The sequence below is a fragment of the Pygocentrus nattereri genome, chromosome 9, assembly GCF_015220715.1.
Source record: "Pygocentrus nattereri isolate fPygNat1 chromosome 9, fPygNat1.pri, whole genome shotgun sequence".
Classification (NCBI taxonomy): Eukaryota; Metazoa; Chordata; class Actinopteri; order Characiformes; family Serrasalmidae; genus Pygocentrus; species Pygocentrus nattereri.
The window spans coordinates 19,880,340-19,906,545 of NC_051219.1; the positions used below are offsets into that span (position 1 = coordinate 19,880,340).

Consider the following 26,206-nt stretch of genomic DNA (forward strand, 5'->3'; position numbering starts at 1 on the left):
CATTAAGGTGATAAATAGATGGAAAAGAGCAGAGAGGGGTCGAACAGAACTGCCTTCACTCACAGTGTGTGTCAGATGTGTAAATAAACCCAAGCTCACCCTTGAGCGCTGGTCTGGTGGGATAGGTCAAAAGGTCTCCGTTTTTCAAGAAAATGCTCAGGGGGTGCAATGGATAAAATCAATACAGAAGAATAACACAGTAAAATATGCCATTGTTACATATAAAATCCATTATAAGCGCAAGAGGGTATGAACATAAAAACACATTCAACTTTTCAATGTATGTAACCAAAATTTACACACTGAATTTCTGTGTACAGATTATAAAAGTGAAGAGACAGTGGAAACAGAAGTGAGAAATATCAAAATATTATTTCATCCCTGATTTAATGTAATACAGGCTGATGAAGCCAAGTTTTAAAGAACTTAATAGTCCACACAAAACCTGTGCAGCAGCCTTTGTGTTACAAAGTCCATAGGACAATGCTGCCCTCTGGTGGAAGAAGTATTATAATACAAGGTTCAGTTCTACAATATACTGCTTCACGCCTGTAAACATAGTTTTACCCATGTCCCTTCAAATTTCGTTAGAATTATGTGCCTTGAAATACACTTCTATTACCTAACGTGATAGTGAAAAGTAATACTCAATAATGTCATTGTTTACAGGAGGATTACACTAATTCTTCTAAATTTCTGTATAATTTAGTCCAGATATGAACAAAATCATTCAGACTGGTTTGATGTGAAATGATACATTTCAGAGAAACTTTCCAACTCAGATTTCTTTACAGCAATAGTGATAGGATCCAGGGGTCACTATATATACAACACAAATATAGCCATTTTATTTACCATCCAAAATGACCAGTGAATCTGCTGGTGTCTTTTGAGGTTTTATATGTAATGTTGGCAATGGTCATTGGTAAAATAGCGATGCTTCCTTTGGGGAATCTTTTGCCTTACAATGTCCTGCACATACCTCGCCTGTATAAAGTATATGTATAAAATTTTGGCAATATATTTGTAATCATTTCATTTAAATATTTTCACTTTTCTCTAGAATGGGGCAGTTCACATCAAACCCCTCTGAACGATATTTTATTTAACAATTTAATTTTTGCTGAAATTGAAATATTAGTGGCATCCCCCTTTAGGCCAATAATGATTCATCCAACCATAACTAAACTGTTCAACCACAAAATATAGATTAAATCTGAGGGGCTTCACTGAGGATAGTAGATGAATGACAGGAGGGCAGCTTTTGATTTTATTTTATCTTTATTCTTCACTTACATTTTCATATAAAATTTGTATGTTTTGTCTCCTCTTTAGGCAACAGCATAAGAGTCACTCTCGCAGCTGTGAACTCCAACCTCAGTCAGTCTTTCTTTATTAAGCACCTCTAGCACACACACACTCACCCACACCCACACCCACACCCACACACACCCACACACACACCCACACACACTCATTCACAAGGCAAATCAAAATGGGTTTGACTTCATTTAGTGCAGTGGTCTCAAACCGCAGCATACCAAGAAAAGGGCAAGCAGGAACAAAACGAACAAAAAAGAAAGTGAAAGCCCGTTTTTTACACTCCAGCCATGCTAAACACAGCAGCTTTTCTCACCTGCCTTTGGCCAAGATTGAGACCACTGGTTTGGTGGTGCAAATCTTTTTCTATTTTTTATGTTAACACAACAAATAGAGGCCAAAAGAGAAAAACACACATACATATACATGCATACAACAGACTGACCCTCAGTGCACAGCGTTTTAGCCTGTAGCATGCCCTTAGTCCGCCTTTTTGAATGATTCATCTGTTTCCAGGCTTATATACCTGCTACAGATACACGCTACAAGAGGAATGTGGTGGTATAGACGTCTGCAACACTTAAACTAGACTAAAAGGAGTGCACACAAGGATTCGGCACATTAACCAGTCAGGTATACGAAGACAGGATACAGAGTAACAAAAATGACCAAAAAAAACAGACAAAAAAAAACACTAAGTCCTCTATTTCACATAAACAGTGACCATATAAAGCAAAGGATACCTTCTCCTTTGATTAGTCATTTGCAAAAACAGTACTTATTGCAACTCTTGCCTAAAACGTAATGCTTGGCTTGTCAGAGTGGTGGAAAACTGCAGAGATTGAGCAATTGAGCAACAGTTCTGGATGATGCCAAAGGTCAAGTTTTCCAGTCAAGTTTCTTTAAACAGTAAACAAAGTTTCACTATTATCCATGTACTGACATTGCCATTTGGATAAATGAAGCAGAGTAGCTACACAGTTATTTGTAAGAGCGGTCCTTGTGCGGGCAATAAAGTTTGCAGCAACTGAAAAGCAGCATAGCATGAAGAGCTGTACTTTTCTATTTGTGTTTTTGTGACCAAGAAAATGATTCCATTACTATGAATATGTAAACCTAAAACAACAGCACCTTTTTGAAGTTTGACAACTCATCAAACAAACAGAAGCTTCACCACACTCGTATGAATAAATGCAAAACATCTCACACCCACTCTCATTTTCTCTCTCCCTAACACACACTCTCCTTCTCTGTATAGTGTGCACACATACACACAGAACAAAATGATGATTTTCTTGTTATTTTGTGTACATATATTTTAACATCACATTACTTTTCACACTACTTCAAAACACTTCTTATTTAATTTGACCAAAGTATTTTTCTTGTCCTTAATCAATGCAAAAAAAAACAAACAAAAAAAAAAACATCAAAGCCTTTGAGAGCTGCTGTAATATCAAAATCAAGAAATGCAAGTTCCAACAATTGGGCCTAATGCATAATAAAATGAAGAAAATATGAAAGACATAAAAGACATGAGTGCTGCATGTCTTAAATGGAATTTCACTCTCTGCCCAGAGCACTGTGAAGATTTGTCAATATACAGTTATGAGCACTTGGTGACATGTCTAGCAACAAAGTGCACTGCAACAAATTCAACTTAATGAATTGAGGCAAATGTTATCTAAGAATTCTCTTAAACAACTGCCCCTATTAGGACAGTGGTCCAGTGCTACAGAGATGGTTTCTAAACTGACAGTGTACATGCGCAAATCATAGCCGTGGTTCCACATTGTCCCGGCACTGTGCTCACTGGGGTTAATGGTAGTGATCATATAGAGCTAATGGATGTAACATACAAAAAAAATGTTCATTAATCTACAAAGGTCTGATGTGCAAATAAAATGTGTGGAATCTCATTCGCTAAAAATTGACTTCATGGTTTTAAATGACTATTTGCAATCATACTTTCTCTTTGCCCTCACCGCTCAGATGTAGTTAATAAAGAAATGTTCACTCTGCGGTACATGAGTACAGTATGGTAAAGAGTAAATAGGGCAAATTTGCTTTCAGAAAAGACTTGAGCAACACAAACAAAAATAAACTGTACTGGGTTATTCCATGCCAAATCACTACGGCTTGACATCACCCATTACAGATCTTAGACACAGGAGAAGTGATGCCAAAAGGAAAAGTACTAGCTGAGCACTTTTTTTGTGAAAATGCTGAGTCCAAAATATATATATATATATTTGTAGCAACAAAAGTCGATTTTGCATTTGCGCAGTAATTTCATTACCATTACAAACTTATGGATTCCTCTGACTTCTTAACACTGTTCAAACTAAATCTTTCACTTAGAGAGTGTCTAAAATTACTCACTTTAAGCTTTTTCAATACATCATTTTAATTGACATTATTCTCTGGACCCAGTGAATAAATTCACAAACAATGCGCAAAACCGACATTTATAAACAGTTGTGAAGTTTGAGGACTGTATAGAATTATTGGGATCTGTCACAATAAAGAAAACTGTTGCTCAAAACTGTACACTAGCTCTGAGATCTGTGATGAGTGACATCAAAAGCTCTTTTCCTCAGATTATTTGACAAGCAAGACCCCTGTGCAAACTAATTGCACATTCATTCAAGCTCCTCATCAGTTTGCCTTTGAAAAAACCTAATCAAGTTTTCAACGTGCATAAAACAAGCAAAAACAACCTCTCTCAACCTTTTGCTTGCTCTTAGCAAACACTTGTACAGTACATGAAACCCAAGTATTACCAGGATTTTTTATATCTATTCTAGGGGAGGGTTGCTATCAGATGCCCTTGTTCAGTTTCACTGCTAATTTTCAGCTTACATCTGATATCCAACTAACATCTTCAGTTAGTTAACAGCTTGGATGCTGATCTGCAGACATTCTGCTGATAACTCCGCTAATGGAAAAAAAAATCAGGGGGCTACTGCAATAGAAACTGAAGGCATCTGCAGAGCCACTGGGCCATCCTGAAAATGCTTGCTCCTCAACATAAAGGCCACATTTTCCACCAGTATCAAATACTGACCTGTGAGTCTGCTCAGCTTTCTCCTCCCCTCTGTCTGTCTTTTCTTTTTAAGTTTTTTTAAAATAAATTATTATTCTACTATTTTTTCTTTTCAATAACTTATTTTAACCGCAAAAGACCTACTTCAAATATAGTACATGCTTATCGCCATTTGAAACAGATATGAACCAATCAGTAACTGTTCCTTTTTAAAATCTAATGGTTAACATCACTCATCCTGTTTAACGGATCTACCCTGTGCGGAGTAGGCCCTCTTGAACTTTAATGCAAAGCTTGTGCAAAACATCTGCAGTGTTGCTAGGCTCTAAACTTCTGGAGGAAGCTGGATTGTCTCTGCCTCTGCTAGAAGATGAGTCTCCTCCTGGTTCTCTGTAGTACCCTTTTTAGAGCCAGACTGGACATCTTCATCACTTCTAATGTCTGGACATGGGGAAGGAGACGTGCTAGAGCTTTCCGCCTGATCCTGCCTGCAGGTTTGGGGTTCGTGAAGTTCTTTCTCGGCTTCATCTCCTTCTCCAGGCTCTTCCTCTTGCCCTTGGAGTGTCTCAAAGGCAGCTGTCTCCACAGGGCTGAGCTGATAGTAGAGCAGAGAGCCTGACTCATTCAGCAGGTTCTGCTGAGCTGGAGCTTCTTCTTGGTTTTCTGTGATGCAAAGCAAGGTGGTTCCTCCAGGGAAAGCACCTTGTAGAAGCATTCCTTCTACACCATCCATTGCCCCCACACTCTCCATTTCCTCGACCCCACCCTGGCTGCTTAGCTCCCCATGCAGAAGACAAAGCCCCTGGTCAGGGTCCTGCACCTCCTCTCTCTCCCTCCTCCTCTCCTGCTCCTCGGCGCTCTGGAGGTGCAGCACAGCTGTCTCGTTCTCTCGCTCCAAGCTGTTGCACTGTTCCTCTAGAAGTTCCTGCTCATTCTGCGCTTCAAGGGTCTCCACCTCCACCTCTGAGTCCAGGGGAGAGAGGGAGAGAGGTGGGGAGGAGGAGGAGGAGGCCAGCTCCACCCCCTCACCACCAGAGTCTTCCTCAGCGGGCCTGGAGCCCAGCACCCGTCTCTTCTCCATGTCCAGCTTCATGATGGTGTGCAAGTAATGGGTGCGCACGCGCAAAGGGTTGAATTCTATCCGGCCAGCCGTGTTGCGGCAGCCATCACGGGAGCAGCCACATGGGAAAGACATCCTGTCCACCTACCATGGAGAGAGGGAAACATGGTCTGATGCATGTTGCACTCTTAATATGCAAATTCCTAAAACAATTCTATACATTCTTCAGAATATTTATACTATGTAGAATGTCTGTAAACTTAAAAACACTCACATTTCATTTACAATTGTGGTTCTTTTCAGCACGTGTGCAGGTCTGTTCGACCCTTTACATTCTAGGCTTCTTATTCAGTTATGAAAAAGGCCCACATCATGGAAAATGGATGTAGAATGTAAATATTATTACAGTTAAAATATAATATTCACTCCCAACACAATACAATCCATATATTTAACTTATGAGGACTGTTTCAGTCCAGACTTTCTGAGTGAGGCAACATATACCAGTCTTAAAAGCAGGGTAGCAAAAACAGCCTGGTGAATTCTAAAGGATGTACACTCGTGAAAAAATTAGGACAACCATGAAAACCTTTTTAGCATATTTTAACATGTGGACATTTGATCTTTGAAAAACAGAGGTAATACAACTACATAAATAAAACTGAATAAAAAAAGAATTATCTTTGAAAAATAATTTGTAAAATGTAATTAATAGAAATCCAATTTCCTTGTGAGAAATAAAATAGGACATTCCCATAAGTATACTACTTAAAATGCCTTAAGTTCGAATCAGGTGCACCTCATGAGCATGAGTCTTATTTAAACTGCAGATGTTTAGCTTGGTTTGCTTATGATTGTTGAAGTGAGTGGTGAGATCCAAAGGGTTCTCTAAAACCTTCAGAAAGACATCTACAGATGCAGAACAATAGAACAATAGAAATCAGCCACTCTACTGTCCAGAAAATAACAATCAATCAACTTTTATATAAACTCAAAGTATATAAATGGAGATTTACAGCTTAGCCGAGCCAACAAAAAAACTGAACTGTAAAAACATATCAAATGCTAAAAAGGTAATAATAATAATAATAATCATAATAGTAAATTGTATGGTAAAAAAAATGATAAACCATTACAATTGCAACAATATAAGAATTTAATAAATAGTGGATCAAACATTTGAAAGCGCATTTGTGGTCTAGCTGTTATTTGTACTGACTAACCGAATGTCAAATCCCTTCAGGGTTGTGATTTTAAAAGTGTTAAAATCAATGTTAGAGGCTCTGGAAAACAGCATAAATTTAGTTTTCTAAATATTTCAGACTAGTTTATGATTGTAAAAAGCCAACTGTAGAGCATGACAAAATGCTGCAGCTTTTCCACTGTACCAATACAGTCGGCCGAGCAGTACAAGATGGTGGCATTGGCATATAATTGTACTTTGCAATCGTCAACTGGCAACATCATTAATATATATATATATATACATATATAAAATAATCCTGGTCTGAGAATCGAACTTTGCGGGACCCCCTCAATTACCGGTAGCAGCTCTGATTTCCTTTTCCCAGGGCCACACATTGCTGTCAATTGGAGTGATCATTTCTAAACCAGTTCAAAGCCCTGTGGTTAAAAGCAATATTTTGTATACTTCTTAAAAGTAAAGAATGATCAACTGTATCAAAGGCTTTAGCGAGATCAATTAAAAATGATTGCACAATATTTCTTTCGAAGGCAATGAACATCATCTTTTTTTTCTCTTTGCCAGGTAAATCACTTAAGTGAGAAAAAAAGTGGGTTAATTAGAAATAGAAATGGTCCAAAATTGTACATAAAATAATAAAATGTATTAACATGCCAATATTTGAACAGTGGTGCATAGAGAATTATGTTGAAATTAGCTTATGTTTATACAGACATGGTAGTAAATTTTAGTAAAAATTAGTAAAAAAAGATTTTAAATAACTGTAAAATTAATAAAATAAAAATGCAAACAGTGCACCTTTGAAGATTTACAGTGTCTACCAATGTGTAACAAAGTATCTCTCTCTCTCTCTTTTTTTTTTAAATGAACAGTAGCAGCAGAGATTGCTTCTCTAAAACCAGATTGGTAGTTTCTAGGATTTTGGCATGGCAATTTTAGTTATTAAGATCTGAGGCATCACCTCCTTTGTGAAGTGGAATTAAATGTGCTGCTTTCCAGATAATGGGAATTCTGTTTGGGAAGAAAAAAAAACTTGCATAATGTGTTCTAAAATAACAAAAATTTCCTGCACTTTTTTGGTGCTAAGGGATTTAGCTACTTTAGGCAAGGAGAGAAAGAATGAACTGTGAAGAGATCACATCTTACAGCAGGGGGTGTATCTACTTCCATATTAGTATTATCAAAGACACGTCCAGTAGCTGAAAAGTGAGTACTAAATGCTTGGCAGACCTCTCTCTGTTCAGAAATCTGTTTATCATTTATTACAATATGGGTTGGAATAGACATTAATTTGTTTTTAAGCAAAATGTCTTTAAATTTGAATCAAATTTTCAAAAAGATTAATACTAATTTTCAGTCATTCTGATATAAATGTAATACTCATTTGCCAGCCTTTTCTATTTTCTGACTGTGTCACCCTGTGTAAAACTGGAAATTTAAGTATATTAGGTAAACATGGCTGTTTGCAGCTTTGTTTTGCTTGCACAACCTAGCAAACCAGTGTCTGTGAAAGATCTAACTAGGTGAGCTTTGCAGCTTTTTAACACTGTTTATTAACACTGCTTCTGGAGATCTACAGCTTGCATGGTCTTACATTAAAACACCTGATCCAGCTCATCAACTGATTATTAAGCTCTTCATGAGCCAAATCAAGTGTTTTAGGTCAGGAAATCGTTGAATCTGCAGTGTTGCGAGTTCTGGGAGTTATAAGGACTGTTCTTTTGTTGTTTCTACCCACAGAATATCTATGCCAGTCATTGAAACAAGCTTCTATCTCAGCATGCTAGTTTACAGGATACTGTTGCTTCAAATCACTGTCTTCACACTAATACAATGAACTAAGCAATTTAGTCCCACTATCAGCATGATTAGTAAAGATAGCCCTGGTGGACAGCCAGGAGTGGTTCATGCAGAGTGTCTATGTGTTCAGAAGACCTGTTACTAAAAATCAGCTGACCAATAGAGAGTGTAGGTGAATGCCCTCTTCTAAGACCAGTCCCTTGTTAAAAAGATGCCAAAAAGTCAGAAGCAATTTCAAAAGCAAAACATATCAGCAAAATTGGCAAATAGAAAAAACCTGAAGCAAAATCTGTCAAAATGAGTGAAAATATGTAGTAATCTTTTTGAAAAGTTTGATTTAAATCTCATTTAAATCTCATTTACCAAGACTGCAGAGTTAATTTTGTGCCAAAAGCAAAATCCACATGCAAAATATTAGGTATCAAAATGTCCAAAATATTTTGCATGCGGACGGTAGGCTTCAACCAGGGTCAAATACACCTATAGATGTAATTTTGTCAGATCTGTTGGATAAAATTTTGTGTATTAGTGTTGACTTGGTGGGGCCATGTAAGTTCCGTCATGTTGGTTGTAATTAGTTGCATTAGCGATTTCCACACACTTCCTTCAAGTGATTGGATGCATTGCTTAATCAGGTCAGATTAAAATCACAAAGGATCAGCATTTCTGAGCTGATGTATGGATTTAAAAATTCAGCCAAATCATCTATAGTATGAGAAGGTGCAGAAGGAGGTCTTTAGATCCCAGCTACCATAAAAATGTTATTGCTTCCTGCACAGACATTTAGGGCTAGAAAGTCTAAAATATTTTTCTGCTGAAAAATTCTTTGGATAATGAATTAAGAGTTTTTACTTGAATGATTTGTAAATAACGACACCACCACCCCTCACTGTCTTATTAATTCTGTATGCATTATAACCAGGTAGGACTACGTATGTTTTAATCTTGATTCAATATCTGGATCAGCTTGTGAAATCTAAATTTTTGGATTACCAAAAAAAAAAAATTTATCAAGCTGAAGAAGGCTCCTATTGTTTAAATGAATTGCCCATGCCATTTCTGTGTTTGAAACCAAAAGAATCTGTTAATAATTTCATTGGAACCATAAGATTTAGGGTCAGTTTTGGGGTGGAGGGGTGACCAGGATGGCTTAATGCTAATAAGATTAACTGGTAAAATTTAAGATTAGCTAGGTTAATAAAAAGCTGCCTTTTTGCTTTCTTCCCATGGTAATGATTACAGGGATAGTTAAGTACTCATTTCTAATTTCAGGTAGTCACTTCAGGTTAAGATCAACACAATGTGACTTAAAATCTGCATGCCAAGTCTGGTAGGGTGAATCCTGTTGCTCCTACAGAAGGATAGACAGTTCTAGAAAAGATAAAAATTGTTCATAAAAAAACAATTTATTCACTAGACAAGCTTCCTGAAGCCAACTGTGGAGGTTTAACAAGTGGTTGAAATGTCCTATGCCTCTTCCCAGGGAGGGGACTGGGCCAGAGATATCTGTTTTTGAGTGCGTCAGTGTGTTAAGTCATTCTTCAAGAGTTCAGTTTTTCGTCTTTAATATTGTTATACCGTACGTGAATGATCACATTGCATACATTTAAATGCTTGTGAGGAAGCAAGGAAGCTGCTGTGTAATGTCATTTCACCTTTGCACCTAAGAACCAAAAGAATTCTTAGAGTCTACGTTGAGGTATCTGACGTCAAACACCCCAACAATCAGTACAGCTGGTGGAGACTGCAGCATGTGCAGCGGGATCTGGAGAGAAGAGAGTCCGGAGAGAGTCATGTGTCGACATCCAGCAGCACGGACCAGCAAGAAGGCCACGTGCCAGTGTCCAACGGTATGATTTGGTGTCAACGCCATGCATTGGTGTCCAGCCTAACGTTGGCGTTCAACGGAGGAGTCTGACGTGAATGCCACACATCGGCATTAAACGGCATGGTCTGGTACAAATGCTGTGTTTCAGCATCCAGCTGCATTGATCGGTGAAAAAGTTGTGTGTCAGCGTTCAGCATTACGGTCTGGCAAGAAAACGGCGCATCAGCATCCAGTGGCAGGGTCCATCAGAAAGGCTGTGCCTTTGTATCCAGTGGACCAGCATAGATGCCATGTCAAGGAAGCCTGCCGTGGTGGTGAGCATGGGCACCTCTAAGTAATTGTTGAAGAAAGACACTCGAACTCTATTAGCCCTGAACTCAGCAACTCTCTCCATGGAACAGCCAAAAGCTCAGGAGGTGAGAGGGAAGTGGGGCATCCATATAAGTGGGTAATCCCAGGCTCTTCCAAGGTGCAGAATCTGAGGCAGAGGGTGGTATGCCAAGCACCTACCATCATGCGAGTTCTCACAGGCAACACTCAACAGCTCTGTCTGGTAAGGTGTGGAGCAGCTCACCCCATTGGATCCTACACGCAGCCAAAGCCTGGGGTTCTCCAGCTGTGATGAGGTTGTGTCCACTCCAGTTACTGAGGTCAGGGCCTTACCCATTGCTAGCATAGAATCTAGTAAGTCCTCATCCTCTTGGATTTGATGCAGAAGTGTAATTCTGCCCTACAACTCTGCTATCTTCTAGTATAGACAGGCACAGACCAGATGGATGGCCAGGTTAGGTCCAAGTTCAGCCCAAGAACAGACTGCAAGATGCATAAAGACACTTCTAACAATCCTCCTTCAAACAAATGTCATCACTGGACCTTCAGGTAGCTCTTGCCATAGTTGACATCAAATACATGCATCTACCCTCAGAAAGAGATTTTCATGGAAGGTGTGCAAGAAGGAAATCCTTGCTGTAAACAAAAGGGCAAGACTAAATTTCACAAAGAACACCTAGACAAAGACCAGGACATCTGGAACAATGGTTCTGAACTGATTAATACAGTTGAAGTTTAATTATTTGGGAACAGTAACAGAAAACATGTTTAGTGCAAACCAAACACAGCATTTGTGCACAAGAACCTTATACCAACTATGAAGCATGAAGGTGGAAATGTTATTGTTTGGGGCAGCTTTGCTGCAGCAGGGCCTGGCAAGCTCTACATCATAGAATTCAATATTAATTCTTTATTGTATCAGAAGGAGCTTGAGGAAAATGTGACACCATCTGTCTTAAAAAATGAAGCAGAAGCAGAATTCGACCATGCAACATGACAAGGGCCCAAAACATTCCAGTAAATACACCAAAGAACGCCTCAAAAGAAAGAAATGGGAGTTGACCAAGTCAAAGCTCGGATCTTAATCCCATTGAGATTGAGATGTTGAGGAGTGATTGAAGTTCGCTGTGCATGAAAGATGTCAAACATCACTCAGTTGAAAGAACTGTGCATGGAAGAGTGAAAAAAACTTTCTCCCAGTTGATGTTAGAGACTGGTAGACAGTTATAGGAAAGGTCTAGTTGTGTTTATTTCAGCCAAAGAGAGAAATGCCAGCTATTAGGGAAAAAGGTATCCTAAGATCTTCCTCTGTAGGAATTTGCATCTTTTTCATTTTTTTGTTAAGTAAATGATGACAAAGTCATTACCCTAACCCTATTTTTTTATTGTTTTTTGCAAATGCAATTACATCACCTTTATCTATAAATATTATCTGAAAGAAGATCAAATTTTCACATGACAAAATTATGTAAATTAAGAGAGGGTTAAGGCGTTCATCGACTTGTGCCTCACTTTCTCATTCATACATAGCTATTACATTACAAATTCTCTTCTGTGAGAGAATTCTCCTCCCTGAGGCAGTCAATCTGCTACACTCTTTTTACAAAAATGAGCAAACATACACACATGCTCACAGCAGCCCTCTAACCTGGCACTTGATTCCTGCCTGGCTGCAGCCACACTGGTGTGGGTCACAGTAGAAGCGGCAGTCACAGCCGCATTCCTCACGCGACAGCCGGATGGCCCGTAGCTCCGTCTTCTCACGCGCATCAATGCGGGCAATGCCCGATGCTCGCAACAGTGCCCGCCGTCGCTTGGTAGGAAGAGGCTGCAGGAAAAAGCAGTCATCCACTTCCACACCTTCCACATCCAGGTCATCATCAGACACATCATCTAGGGTCAGCAGGTCAGCCTGGGCACACTCCACTGTCCCGTTCCGTGTCAGCTGGGATGGATATTAAACTCATGTTACGATAATTAATAATATTTAAAAAATGAAATTCTTTCCCCCAACCCCAAATATAGTTCATAAACTACAAACACAATTTTGAAAAAGTTGGGACAGTAGGTAAAATGCAAATAAAAACAGAAATTAGTGATTTATAAATCTACTTTGACCCATATTTGAACAAAAACAGTTTGAACAAACAAGATTAAATACTTTATTTTTATCTTTATTTTTTGTAAATGTACAATCTTTCTTAAACTGATGCCTAAAACGTTCCAATATATGTGTGACAGAAAAGTTCAAAAAACATCTTAAACAGGTGATGCAATCATGCTTGGATATAAAAGGAGCATGATGGCAAGGCTTAGTCCTTTATGAGCAAAGATGGGTTGAATCTCACGACTTTGCTGTTAAAGCATCAGCAAAAATCTAGCAGTTTAAAAATAATGTTTTTCAGCCTGGAATTGCAAATATTTTTGGTATTTTACCCTATACAGTGCATAATATCATCAAAAAAATTCAGAGAAACTGGAGAAATTTCCATGTATAAAGGACAAGACCAAGAACCATGATTGCATAAGAAACAATTGTTTCTGTGATGGGTATTACCACATGTGCTTGAGAATAATTTTTTAAAATGTCGATAAACACCACCAGTCACAACAATCACAAATGCAAGTTAAGACTACTATGCACAGTGAAAGTCATATATCAGAAATTCTGTTAAATTCTCTGGGCTCAAGCTCATCTGAAATGTACTGATGCACAGTAGAAATGTGTCCTGTAAACTGACAAGTCAATCTTTCAGACTGTTGGATGTTGTGTTCTGTGGGCTGAAAAATAAAATGACCATTTGGACTGTTATCAGGTCTGTCACTTTATGGGGGGTATTAATGGATAACGTGCACATCTGTAAAAGCACCATTAATGCTGAACACAGAGCAACATATGTTGCCTTCTAGATGTCTTTTTCAGGGAAATTCATGCTTACTGAAACATAACAACACAATGAAATACTCTGCACATGTTACCAAATCATGGCTGTGTAATCAGAGATTGTTGGTACTAAACTAGCCTGTCTGCAGGCCAGAGCTGTCTTCCACTGAAAACGTGTCGCATTAAGCTCAAAATACAACAGTGAAGGACAGCTGATGACTTGTAAAAGAGAACAATGGCAAAATATTCTGCTTTCAAAACTGGATCAGTCTGTGTCTTCAGTTTCCAAATGATTAGTGCTGTTAAAACGAAAGGTGATGTAACACAGTGGTAAACATTCTCCTGTCCCACCTTTTATTGGAGTGTTTTTGTATCACTTTCAAGTTAATACAGATCAAACAGAATTTACTAATCACTGCTTTCTGTTTTTAGAACTGGATTTGTATGTATTTAAAGTTTGCTTCTTTAGTTTTGAACTGGGACTACAAGGCTAATGTAGCTAACTAGTAATGGAAGCTTTTAACCACCAATTAACATTTCTGAGTCATCACACATTTGCCTTGACTGCATTCAGCTGTTAGGTAATCTTAAATTCACTTGCTTTTGCGTCTCTTGTAAGTTATGTCACATAGGTTAAAAGAGTAGTAGCAGCATTCTTAAAGCCTGAGTTTTGTCCATTTTTATAGGTTATAGTGTAACTGTTTGATGAACTACATTTGGGGTATTTTTTTGCCAAGTTGTGACTGTTCTTAAGCAGAAATTTCCTCTTAAAACTCTTAAAAATATTTAGCCAATTTTTCTCATTTGGGATTTGCTCTTAAGAGAGAACAGCATCTACGCAAACTCAAGCGCACAAAGCTGCGAACAATACTGATTTAAACTTTTTCTTTGAACCTTCCTTAAGATCAAATTTAAGAAAAAACTCACAAGAGTGAATGAGACCCACTGAATTTAAGTTTAATTTTTTCAGTACCTTTTCTCAAGGTGCCCTCTATTGGCACAGGGGCCAGAAAAGCAAATGCCATGTTGCAGCACCTATGGTTTTACAAAAGGGCACAACAGCAGTGGTCAGAGGAAAAGCAGGGACATTTGGCTACATGCTCCCCTGGTTGAGATCACAATCATCTTTGTGATTTTCAGCCTTTAGTCTCTATTTTTATAACACATAGCCAGGACTTTTAAAGGTTTTATTACACATTTCTATAACTTCAGAAAAATGGTTATTCATTTTTCTGTTCATATTTCTAAAGAGATTAAGTATAAGATAATCCACTTACCTAAGGTAGGATCAAGTCAAAGGAAAATGAGTGGGGAAAAAGTTTTAAAAATTGGAGTTCAAAAAATTTGCAGTGTGAACCTGTGATTGGCTACTTTCACAGCTTAGTGGCCACAGCAGGCAGAAAGAAGAAAAATAAACAGTCAAGACAATGGCATTAGCAGAAAGTGACAGTGCCGAACCGGTTCTTAATGCAGACGATGCGTCTTAAAAACCTACATCCGTGGCCTTACTCAGTGTTGGAGTGAAAAATCAGGAGAGAACACCTGGTGGGTCGTTAGTGCTTTGGGCTGGTTACTGTGAGCTAATTCAGATTCAGATTCCTTTATTGATCCCAGGGGGAAATTGCAGAATATGTAATGAATAAACTCACAGCACAAGAATGCTCAGACAGTAAATGTTACATCCAATACATTCTTTTTTCATAGTAGAGATTCCATCAATGTCCATTTCAAGTTCTTGTAAAGGAAGTCAAACAGGTAAAGGTGTTCAGGCGCTCTAGATGAGCACATTTTTGTGGATGATGCCTGCTGTTCTAGTATAAACCAATATGTACACTCAGTCTGATGATGTGTACCTCTAACCCTCAATAAAAGATATGTTTGTTTACTAATTTAATTAGAAATGATTTTTCAAGAAATTATTTAACTTTTAACTACATTTATGTAACTTTAAGTACATTTATGAGCATCCCTTCCTGGATCGGGGCCTTGTCGTGGCGGAAGGTCTTGTGTGGTCTAGGGATCTTCAGAGCTATGTCGTCGGGAGCAATATGCTCCTGGTAGGGTCTCCCAGGGCGAACAGGTTTGGAGTGAAGAGCCAGACTAACACGATCCAAAAAAAAAAACCCACCATGAAAAATGGGCACAAAATACCGTGTACCCTTGCCTGGGATAGGGTCACCGGGACCTACCCCTGGAGCCAGGCCTGGGGGTAGTGTCCCCCGGCGAGCACCCCACGTAACCTGGCCGGGCTCAGCCCGAAGAGGCAACGTAGGGGGACCATGTGGGCCCACCACCCACAAGGTCCAGCATGGGGGAGCGGTGAAGTGCTGCAGAGGCAGTGGGAGATTGCAGGGGGACCCTTGGTGGCCTAGGTCCTTGCGGCAGAAACTCTTGGCATGTGGAATGTAACCTCACTGGGGGGAAGGAGCCGGAGCTTGTGCGGGAGGTTGAGAGGTACCAACTAGATATAGTTGGGAGATTGTCCCAGGGGACGAGAGGGTCACCTCAATGCAAATTAAAATCGCAGAGATGAAAACTCTGACTGCTGTGTGTGCTTATGCACCAAACAACAGGTCAGAGTATTTGGCCTTCTTGGAGAAAGTGGGAGGGATTCTGGAAAGGGTCCCGTCTACAGAGACCATAGTCTTACTAGGGTTCTTCAATGCTCATGTTCGCAATGACTGGGAGACCTGGAGAGGCATGATTGGGAAGAATGGCCTGCCCAATCTAAACCCGAATGGTGAACTGTTATTGGACTTCTGTGCCAGGCATGGATTGTCCATCACAAACACCAAGTTTGAACACAAGGATATTCATAAGTGTACATAGTACCAGAGCTCCTTGGGTAAGAGGTCAATGATTGACTTTATTGTCGTTTCATCGGACTTAGGACTGTATGTTCTGGACACTCGGGTAAAGAGAGGTGCTGAGCTGTCAACTGATCACCATCTGGTGGTGAGTCGATCAGATGGCAAGGAAAACTGATGGTGAGCTGAAGAAAGAGGCCTTTATGGACTGGATGGCCTGAAGGACTCAACAAAGACTCAGCAGAGAGGTACCGACAGGCGAAAAAGGTGACAGCCGCAACGGTGGCAGAAGCAAAATCCAGGGCATGGGAGGAGTTTGGCGAAGCCATGGAAAAAGACTTTCGGTCGGCGTCAAGGAGGTTCTGGACAACTGTCCGGCGACTCAGGAGTGGTCGGGGTGGCTGTGCCCAAGCTGTATTCGGCAAGGGTGAAGAAACTCTGACTTCAAATGAGGATATTGTCGGTCAGTGGAAGGAGCACTTTGAAGAACTCCTTAATCCGGGAGACATGCCTCCCTTACAGGAGTCAGGGCCGGAGGCCTCTGGCATGTCAAGCTCCATTTCCCTGGTGGGGGTCACTGAGGTAGTTGGCAAGCTCTTCAGCGGCAAGGTGGATGAGATTTGTCCGGAGATGCTTAAGGCTCTGGATATTGTGGGGCTGTCGTGGCTGACGTGCCTCTGCAATACTTCATGGACATCAGGAACAGTACCCTTGGACTGGCAGACCGGGGTGGTGGTCCCCATTTTTAAAAAAGGGGACCGGAGGGTGTGTGCCAACTATCGGGGTATCACACTGCTCAGCCTCCCTGTGAAAGTCTATGCCAAGGTGCTGGAAAGGAGACTCTGACTGATAGTTGAACCTCAGATTGAGAAGGAACAATGCGGATTCAGTCCCGGCCATGGAGCAATGGACCAGCTTTTCACCCTCTCGCGGATTGCTGAGGGGGCATGGGAGTTTGCCAACCCAGTCTACATGTGTTTTGTGGACTTGGAGAAGGCTTACGACTGGGTTCCCTGAGATATCTTGTGGGAGGTCCTCCGGGAGTATGGGGTACCAGGGCTACTACTTCGGGCCATTCAATCTCTGTACTACCAGAATGAGAGCTGTGTTCATATATTCAGCATTAAGTCGGACCCTTTCAGTATTAGCGTTGGGCTCCGGCAGGGTTGTGCCCTGTCTCCACTCCTGTTCATGATATTCATGGACAGGGTGTCAAGGCGTAGCCAAGGGTGGCATCTCTGCTATTTGCAGACGATGTTGTTCTTTTGGCTGAACCACATGGATGTCTCCAGCGCTCACTGGAGCGGTTTGTAGCTGAGTGTGAAGCGATTGGTATGCGGATCAGCACCTCCAAGTCTGAGTCCATGGTATTAGCCCAGAAAAGGATAGCATGCCCACTCCAGGTAAGGGGAAAGGACTTACCCCAGATGGAGGAGTTTAAGTATCTCAGGGTCTTGCTCACAAGTGATGGGAAGAGAGATTGTGAGATTGGCTGCAGGCTGGGACAGGCGGCAGCAGTAATGCGGTCATTTTACTGGACTGTAGTGGTGAAGAGGGAGCTGAGCCATAAGACAAAGATCTCTGTTTACCAACATATGGTCATGAGCTGTGGGTAATGACCGAAAGAATGAGATCATGAATACAAGCAGCAGAAATTAGCTTTCTTTGCAGGGTGGCGGGCTACACTCTACTTGATAGGGTGAGAAGCTCGGCCATCCGGGAGGACCTTGAAGTCGAGCTGCTACTCCTTCGCATTGAGAGGAGCCAGCTGAGGTGGTTCAGGCATCTCATTCGGATGCCCCCTGGACGCCTCCCGGTGGATATGGCCCTGGGGTCGTCCTAGGACCCACTGGAGGGATTACATCTCCAAGTTGGCCTGGGAGCGGCTTGGGGTCCCCGGGAATGAGCTGGAGGAAGTTGCGGGGGACAGGGTCATCTGAGATTCTCTGCTCTCCCAACTGCTACCTATCTGGATTAAGTGGTTAATGACGATGAAGATGAAGATGATGATTTATGAGCATGTGCTTTTACACTTCTACTTGAGTAAAAAAAAAATACTTTAACTTTTACCTGAGCAATTTTTTTTACTAGATTGCTAGTATTTTTACTTGAGTAAGGGACTTTTATGTTCTTCTGTCACCTCTGGTCAAGACACCATTACTGAGAAAAAAAATTAGACAAAAAAGAATAAAAACTGAAAATCAAACAAAGAAGTTGCTAGCTTTCTCAGAATTAGCCAGCCCTGAGCCCAAACCTCACCATCATTGCATGTGTTTAGGACAACTTTGAACATGAGAAGCAGAAAATGCAACCAACTTGTAAGACTAAACTTTGGAGATCCTTGCAGATTTCTCAAAAACTAAAATCAAGTCTCTCAAAAGAATGTAGTGAAAGCAAAGCATGGACACACCAAATACTGAAAACTTTGACATTATATTTAGCTGTTGAGGCTTCTGTGTAATTGCATGTTGGGTGGTCTCTGACTTTTGCAGAGTACTGTACTTCCTAATAAGTGTTTAAAAAACTTGCTCAGTGTGAAATTCAGCACAGCACATTTGCAATGACAGTTAATAAAGCCATAAGCAGTGTGCCTAAAATGTCCTTATCCATGATAAAAGCAAGGCAATACACGGCCAAGAGTGGCTTATCATTTCTTAATCTTTAAACAGCCAGGGTCCACCAGTTGGCCCAAAGTTGTATTACACACTTCTATAACCTAAAATACCTCAGTCAGTTTGCATTGTATGTATGTATTTAATAAGTCTATGATTTTGAGGGGTTAAAATCATACAGTATGACAAAATACACTGGTTTGTTAACACTAGCTTGTGGTTGCCAAGCAACACAACGATCAAAGATTATTCCACATATATTTGGTACATTAATAAATGATTCAACTTTGAATGTGGCTCTGCCAATCAGATTTAAGAACTCAAACTGTTTAATTTCTAATAAGAATTCTTTACCTTCAGCTTGCGAGCATTCAGCTTCTCCTGGCGCAAGTGCTGGCGAAGAATGTGCCGATGGCTGCTCTCCTGCTCTCGGGCAAACTCCCCTAGGGTGTAGTGGCGTATGGCACAGTGATGCCGTGCCATGCCCAGAGAGCTGCCACCCTGGCTTGGCACGCTGGTGAATCCTTGCCTTCTGGAGAAGTAGTAGACCGTCACTGCGTCAAAGCGGACCTGCTTTCGACCTAAAGAGGTTTTATGTCGTCTAAGAATGGAGGTGGCTGAGGAAGAAAATTGGAGAGAAGTGGTTAATGGTAGTGTCCATCTCTCTCAGATCACAGTGTGTGGTATTTGCGTCTTATGGCCTGGTTATCACTCTCATGAGGGAATCTTAAAAAAAATAGGCAGTGGCAGCAATATTTCTATGAATACTTAATATTCGGATGATACTAATCCTGTGTTGTTGTTGTTTTTTTAATCTATGCACCACCCAGTGCATTCTTTCATAGCAACTGGAAAGGTTTTACAGAAAGCTGACAAAAATCTCAATCGACCTAATGAGAAACTGTAGTGGACAACTTAGTTTTTGTCAAAATAAGGAAATGGAGGGTGCATTTTTGATTTAAAGTATCTATTTTGTATGCATGAGAAAGGTTGCACTGTTAGATCGAGTGTAGTTTATTTGTAATGGAATTAGCATTAGCATGCACAAGGAGTGAAAATGCGGATGTGAACAATTCTGAATCGATTCATGAATGTCAAAAATCGTTTTTCTAAATATTTAATTTATAACTAATGTTGACGGAACGCGAAGGGTGGAACTTGGAAGTGGGCAGTGCAGCGCTTGGAGAGTCTGTGGCAGCACATAACAAAAACACCACTGGATGGGCGAGAAATCCAGCCAGCTCTGTATTAAAAGCCAGGTAAGGTCAGGAGTTTACAACCCAAATGTTCAGAAGAGCCATTTTGTCCTTTCAACAAAGTCAAACCACCTTGTGAGACAATTAATGTCCAATATGTCTCATTATGTGTTCATATCCTAGAATAGGCAAAAAAATATAAATGAGACCACAGACTTACTTTGCTCTGCTTGAAGCTCAGCTATAGCCGCTTTCGTCCCACCTCTGCAAGAAAACTTTTCCTCAAAACTAGAACAGTTTCTTGTAAAATGTTTCTCATCGTTCAACTCATTTACAAGGCTCAAGTCGCTTCTCATTCAATTTTCCCGTTCCACGTTAAATACTGACTGAGGTGTCAAATGGCACTGCTGCACCATTGTAGGTGGAATGGGAAAATTCAAAAGAGAAATGGCTTCATCTTTGCAACTTTTTAGAGAGAAACACTCATTGCACATTTAACTTACTACAAAACCAACTGCGCTGCTTATAAATGCGAGTAAGTCCATGAAACTAGTGCTTTCATGTTATGTTGCACACGTTGGAGTCCAGTCTCAAAAATATTTTACTGACACAGCAATCACACCCCTCTCTAAAACAAGATCAAAACGTTATAAATTCATGAAAGAAAATGGGCATGACGGCTGTAATGTGTTGCGTGGACATCCACCGACACTGGATCTTATTTCACCCTAACAGCACATTTTATCACAGATGAGTGGCAGCAGCGTCTCATGTGCTCCAAACAATAGCAATGAAGGAAAGCCTTCCGGTTCACGTACCACATCACTTCCATTTGTTTAATTAATAAAGATATTGGAAGTAAATTCATTAAAGATCATTACAAATACTTTGCTTTAAAACTACCAAATATTCAGACAGTATGAAAATAAAAATCCTGTATAGAAAAAATGATGCATCAAGATGCATCGATAATCGTTTTATAATCACATCGCAGCCCTCTGCATCATAATCAAATCGAATCGTGAGGTGCCTAAAGATTCCCACCCCTAGCATGCACTCAATATGACCTAGTTTATATTCCAGCTCAGTAGTGTAGCATTTTAAACTGGAAACTCAACACTACGCTGCAATTCCAAACTCTAACAAAAATGATTTTTGTTCACTTCTTGTAAAGCTTCTCCAGCCACAGTTTCAAATAAAATAACCACAGTTGCTATCAAAAATATATTTGTGAGATGACCAAACCTAGGTAATTTGTCACTCTGTGAGGGCAATAAAGTTACTGTCCAGTCTCATATAACATATTTGAGAGAAAGAAGAACATAAGTCTAATGATGAAAATGTAGGTTGAGAACTTCCATCAAGAATACCAGCTCATTTAATTTCACTTAACTAAGCTATTGTTATTGCCAGTTTGCCATGCTTTTAATTATAAGCTCATTTAACACTTAGTAAGTCTATTACATTGAAAATTAAATATTGGTGGCTCCTTACGTGTGAGGGAGCTGGAGGGGGCATTGAGACTGTCACAGCTATCTGCACTGTCACTGCTGGAGATGTCATCATCGGAGTCTTTGGCCGTGGAGCACGGCGAGCCGCTGTCCACTTCCTCGAATCTGCGTTTCAGGCTGAGAGCTGACACTGTCTCCATGGAAACACGATGTTCTGTAGACATGAGGTACATGCTTAGTTCAGTCAACTTGATAGGCAGATGTGGTCAAGATGAGACACTTAACAGTCAAAAGTCAAGCACCAGCAGTCAAAGCATAGAGTGATATCATCAGGGTTGTGTGACAGATAACAATAATTACAATTATAGTACAATAAATGCAATAAAAATGATACCAGTAATAGCTTGGCATTAGGCATTAATGTAGGACAAATATAAGAATGCATTAGCTTTTTTTGCCAATGGTGATACATGATCCATTGCACTAAAAGCTTTCATCAAATTTACCCAAAAAAGAAATATAACACTTTATATAAAACCCATCCATCCATCCATTTTCTAAGCCACTTCTCCGTCAGGGTCGCGGGGGGGTGCTAGAGCCTATCCCAGCACTCTTCGGGCGAAAGGCAGGATACACCCTGGACAGGTCGCCAGTCCATCGCAGGGCAGACAGACAGACACAGACAGTCACTCACACACTCACACCTAGGGGCAAGTTAGCATGTCCAATTGGCCTGACTGCATGTCTTTGGACTGTGGGAGGAAACCGGAGAACCCGAAGGATATCATATCCTTAATTGCACTTATATTTCAACATTATGATGTGACAAAAAAAACACATGAACATGTGACTTGGTAAAAGAAAGCATTCAGATACAACTTTCAGATCACACAAATACCTGTGGTTTATCTAAACACTCACAGGACTCTGGACCAATGAAAATGTTAATGGAAATTTCACTGATTTGATAAAGTGCTCATTTTCAGAGCAGAGCTATTTTTAAATAGGAACAAACCATATTTCAATATAATATAATGTAATAAATATACCCTAAATATATGGAATACATTATATTACAGCCTTTTGTGAGATGGTACTGCAGAAGCTACTACGGCAATAACAATTAACAGGAAACACAGGAAGTCCTATAAGAACGTGTTTTAAGTCAGTATGTTGAATTTGAGTCAGATATGAAATTGACTCCATGAAGTATGTTAAACTTCATACCAAATACCAAGCAGGAGATTAGTTTGAATGTAATGTGAATACTGGATAACACTACATAAAAATAGCCTTAAACACATCATTTATGTTTTACCCAACAATGAAACACCTCACCAGTTTTTGTGAATGAACTAATTCATTCGAAAAACATAAATACACATATTTTTCAAATAAAGCATGCACACAGCAAGGCTAGAATCTGGTTAACTATGAGAACAAGTGAGGAAGCTGAAAATAGTATTCATGGTGATGATGAAAGCGGAAAACAATTACAATCCTCATGAAAAAAACATAAAATTCCACAATTTCACAAAAAGTGATATCCTCCTCTGTCTCCTTGTGTTTTGCGTGTATGCTCTCTCGCTCTCTGTTTCTTTTTCTCTAGTGTGACAAACCCTCTCAGAAATCATCAATTCAGAAAACATTGCCATGGCAACGGAAAAGGCGCAGTTTACAGAAATGGCCTTGGGACAACTGTCCTCTCTTCTTCGGTTTCTTTTTGCCCCCACATCTCTCCACTAAAACCAGCAGAACCTTTTAAACAACAAGTTTGTGCAGACTAGCTGCAGGGCTAGTCTTGCTGGACAAGTAGGGGTCAAGCAAGGCCATTTGATCAGGCCGCCTCCTTCATCTGTGGGGACTGTGGGAGTCCCACAGCAGCTTTGAGCTGCTCCATGAAGATTTTCTTCATGATTAAGCACTGGTTCTTCACCAGTCACTGGCCTTCACTGAAGGACAAAAAGTCTAGCAGTGGTACAGGAAAAGGCCAAGAATTTCCAGCAAAAGAAAGACTGGGCATTGGATGAATAAATGAACAACTTTGTAGTACATATTTGAATAAATTAAACAAATTAATGAATGCCTCAAAAGACGTTGAAACTTCAAACCGTCTTGCCAAATGCATCAGTAACATTCAGCATAAAATAATCCGAACGGAAGGAGGAATGGAAGACATATCAAGTAGGGCTGTCTGATTCAGTGCACTGGCTCAGCACAATGCCTCAAAGAGACAGAGTGCACTGCCTTTAAATGAACTGCAACCATAGAAACAAGAGATGCCCAGAACAAAACGTATCTGTACCTTGTCTGTTCCATTTCACATTTTCTTTTTTATTGCAATCACTCATAACGTGATAAAAGAGAATGGTGGCATTTAAGAATCACATAAAAGCCTTTATTATATTACATTTTTATTACATTGTACTGCCCACATATCAGTTACCACATAATGCACTTGGTCTTGTTTCATTAATATCTTTTAAACCTTTCTTGCTAGATCTAGAGCACATAAACAAGCTTACAGTCCAATTCTGCACAGTCATCTGTAATAACAGTCACTTTCAAGATGCTTTATGACGACAGATTACAATGTTGTAAATATAAGTATGCCTGCCTGAGCGGCATAATTATAGGCTATAGAATCAAAGCGCAAGTTTAAGGGAAAAAGACTGTCTGAGACCACTACTCATTTTGAATTCAGTAACCTATAGCTCTACTCATCTGAGGACTATTAAGTAGAACAAATGTACTACTAGGCAAATAGAATAACAAATCCTTTATGAATTTATGAAAACCATAAATAAATGACCAGCTGCTTGGGGTGGCAGATGTAATTGTGCTGTTGCTACTAAATGACTCATTCATTAATCTTGATTTGTCATGTCATGACTTCTGCACCTGTAAGGCTCAAAGCTCATGGATGCTCACACTCCTGTTCTACTAATACACCACATGATAGCGCTGACATATTGCAAGAGCTAATATTGTATTAAGTGCAACACAGCGGCTGATCTAGGGGCAATGGGACACTGACGCCGCAGTATGGATCACAGGAGCCTCCTCACTATACTCAGTGTAGATGGTCACGTAACAATACTGTGTCACCACACACATGCCTATATAAGTTTTTCAGAGGAAAGAGTAATCCTGCACATATGATTATGCACTTAAGAGGCACAATTTACAAGGCAAATATTATCATAAAGTCTGGCAGGGAAACAGGGGATAGATCAAAGGCATATTATTATATCTTTGCCTTTGCTTACCTAATTTCCAGAAATATCTACACCTATAGAAGCACTGGCGCAAGAATAAATGGACCCTAAAAGCTGAATTAAAGGTAAACGTCCCGGGCATTTGAGACGGAGACGGAGTAATATGCTTACAGTCTCAGACATACACACCCCATGGCCTATTTTGGGGTGCCCCGCGTGAAGGGTAATCATGGTGTTACAAGAAAATCGCAACACTGATCAGTCTGTTCAATTCTGCTCCAGTCACTGAAGTAGCCTACACTGAACAAATAACAAGAACACGTCACGTTTTCTTCTCAACCGGCAAAGTCGTGTATTGGTGACGTAGCAATTTTATCAAATTCCAACTACAATGTCCAATCAGGAGCTTTATGTGGACTACTGCCTATGCAAACCAACAGCTGAGAACTGAACAGGGTTCAACATGGTGGCAAGTACACAAGCCTACATATACAACGGCTGAGAGGGACAGCTGTCAGCACACATGAAACGAAATTTATTTCCAGTTAAAAGCATTTTGTCTTTACCTACATTCTACACTGGAGGCGGACAAGCATATGAATGCTTATCCATGCGCTCTATGACAAGGCAAATCCTGCTTGGCTGTGCAGAGCAGCCAGTCTCTTCACCATAATTTCCGTGCTTCTTTTCATAGGGTAGGCTACAAGGGAAGCCTGCTAGGCTGAAACACAAAACCTATTCAGTCTTACCTTGGATGGAAACAGAGACCCTTTAGCCAGCGAAGCCGTCGTCCGATCCTTGCTGTTTGTTTGCGATATCCCTTACTTTTTGGAATATTAGCCTTATTTTATTGGGGACCACAAGATTATCAGATGAGAGACAAAGACGACTTTAGTCCATAGAAAATGGTTTCATCAATGAGGAAACGCCGGTTCGCCGTGCTTATTATTACTTTCCTTGCCCAAAACATTTAGGCATCTTATGATATAATAAATAGGTTATGACGCAGGCTTATGGGCTATTTAAGTCCGATTTCAGACACTTATTTGTGCACCAAGTACGTGAAGCTACCGATTCAATATTTCACGCAATTGCTTCTAAGATTAAACACATTGATACAGAAAGACTACCAACGACCTCCTTCATTTAACTGAGAAACCTATGACATTTACCCTAGAACATACAACCAACAAGATGATAAAGCAGACTTTAGCGGCCAATTTGTCTTGACTATATCCATAAAAAGAGCGAACCGAGGGCAGCGTTCGAGTCCTTTTTTCTTTAAAGGGTGTTGTCAGTCGTCTTCAAAAACGAAACGAAACGCTAATATATTTAGGCTGTTAGGCCGTTTTAAACAGCAAATGTGTGTAGTTTTTGTCGGCCACAGACCCGGCTGGGCCTCCGCTCTGCCCCGGTTTGTTACGATGTAACAATAGAGTAAGGAATGCCA

At 40.2% G+C, this 26,206-nt stretch overlaps 1 protein-coding gene across 2 annotated transcripts; it reads right to left on the reverse strand.

Annotated features, from left to right (window-relative positions):
* Positions 1–1,262: 1,262 nt before the first annotated feature.
* On the reverse strand, positions 1,263–26,194 carry csrnp2 (cysteine-serine-rich nuclear protein 2). 2 transcript variants are annotated; one of them, XM_017694214.2, is made up of 5 exons: positions 25,506–26,194; positions 21,582–21,752; positions 19,246–19,508; positions 12,237–12,533; positions 1,263–5,570 (listed from the first exon to the last, which is right to left on the reverse strand). In XM_017694214.2, the coding sequence occupies exons 2-5, from the start codon at positions 21,736–21,738 to the stop codon at positions 4,692–4,694; spliced, it is 1,596 nt and encodes a 531-aa protein (XP_017549703.1). In that variant the 5' UTR covers positions 21,739–21,752; positions 25,506–26,194; the 3' UTR covers positions 1,263–4,691. The 2 variants fall into 2 exon arrangements, with proteins under 2 accessions (XP_017549703.1, XP_017549702.1); XM_017694213.2 differs by lacking the exon at positions 25,506–26,194 and having other exon boundaries at positions 21,582–21,771.
* Positions 26,195–26,206: the final 12 nt, after the last annotated feature.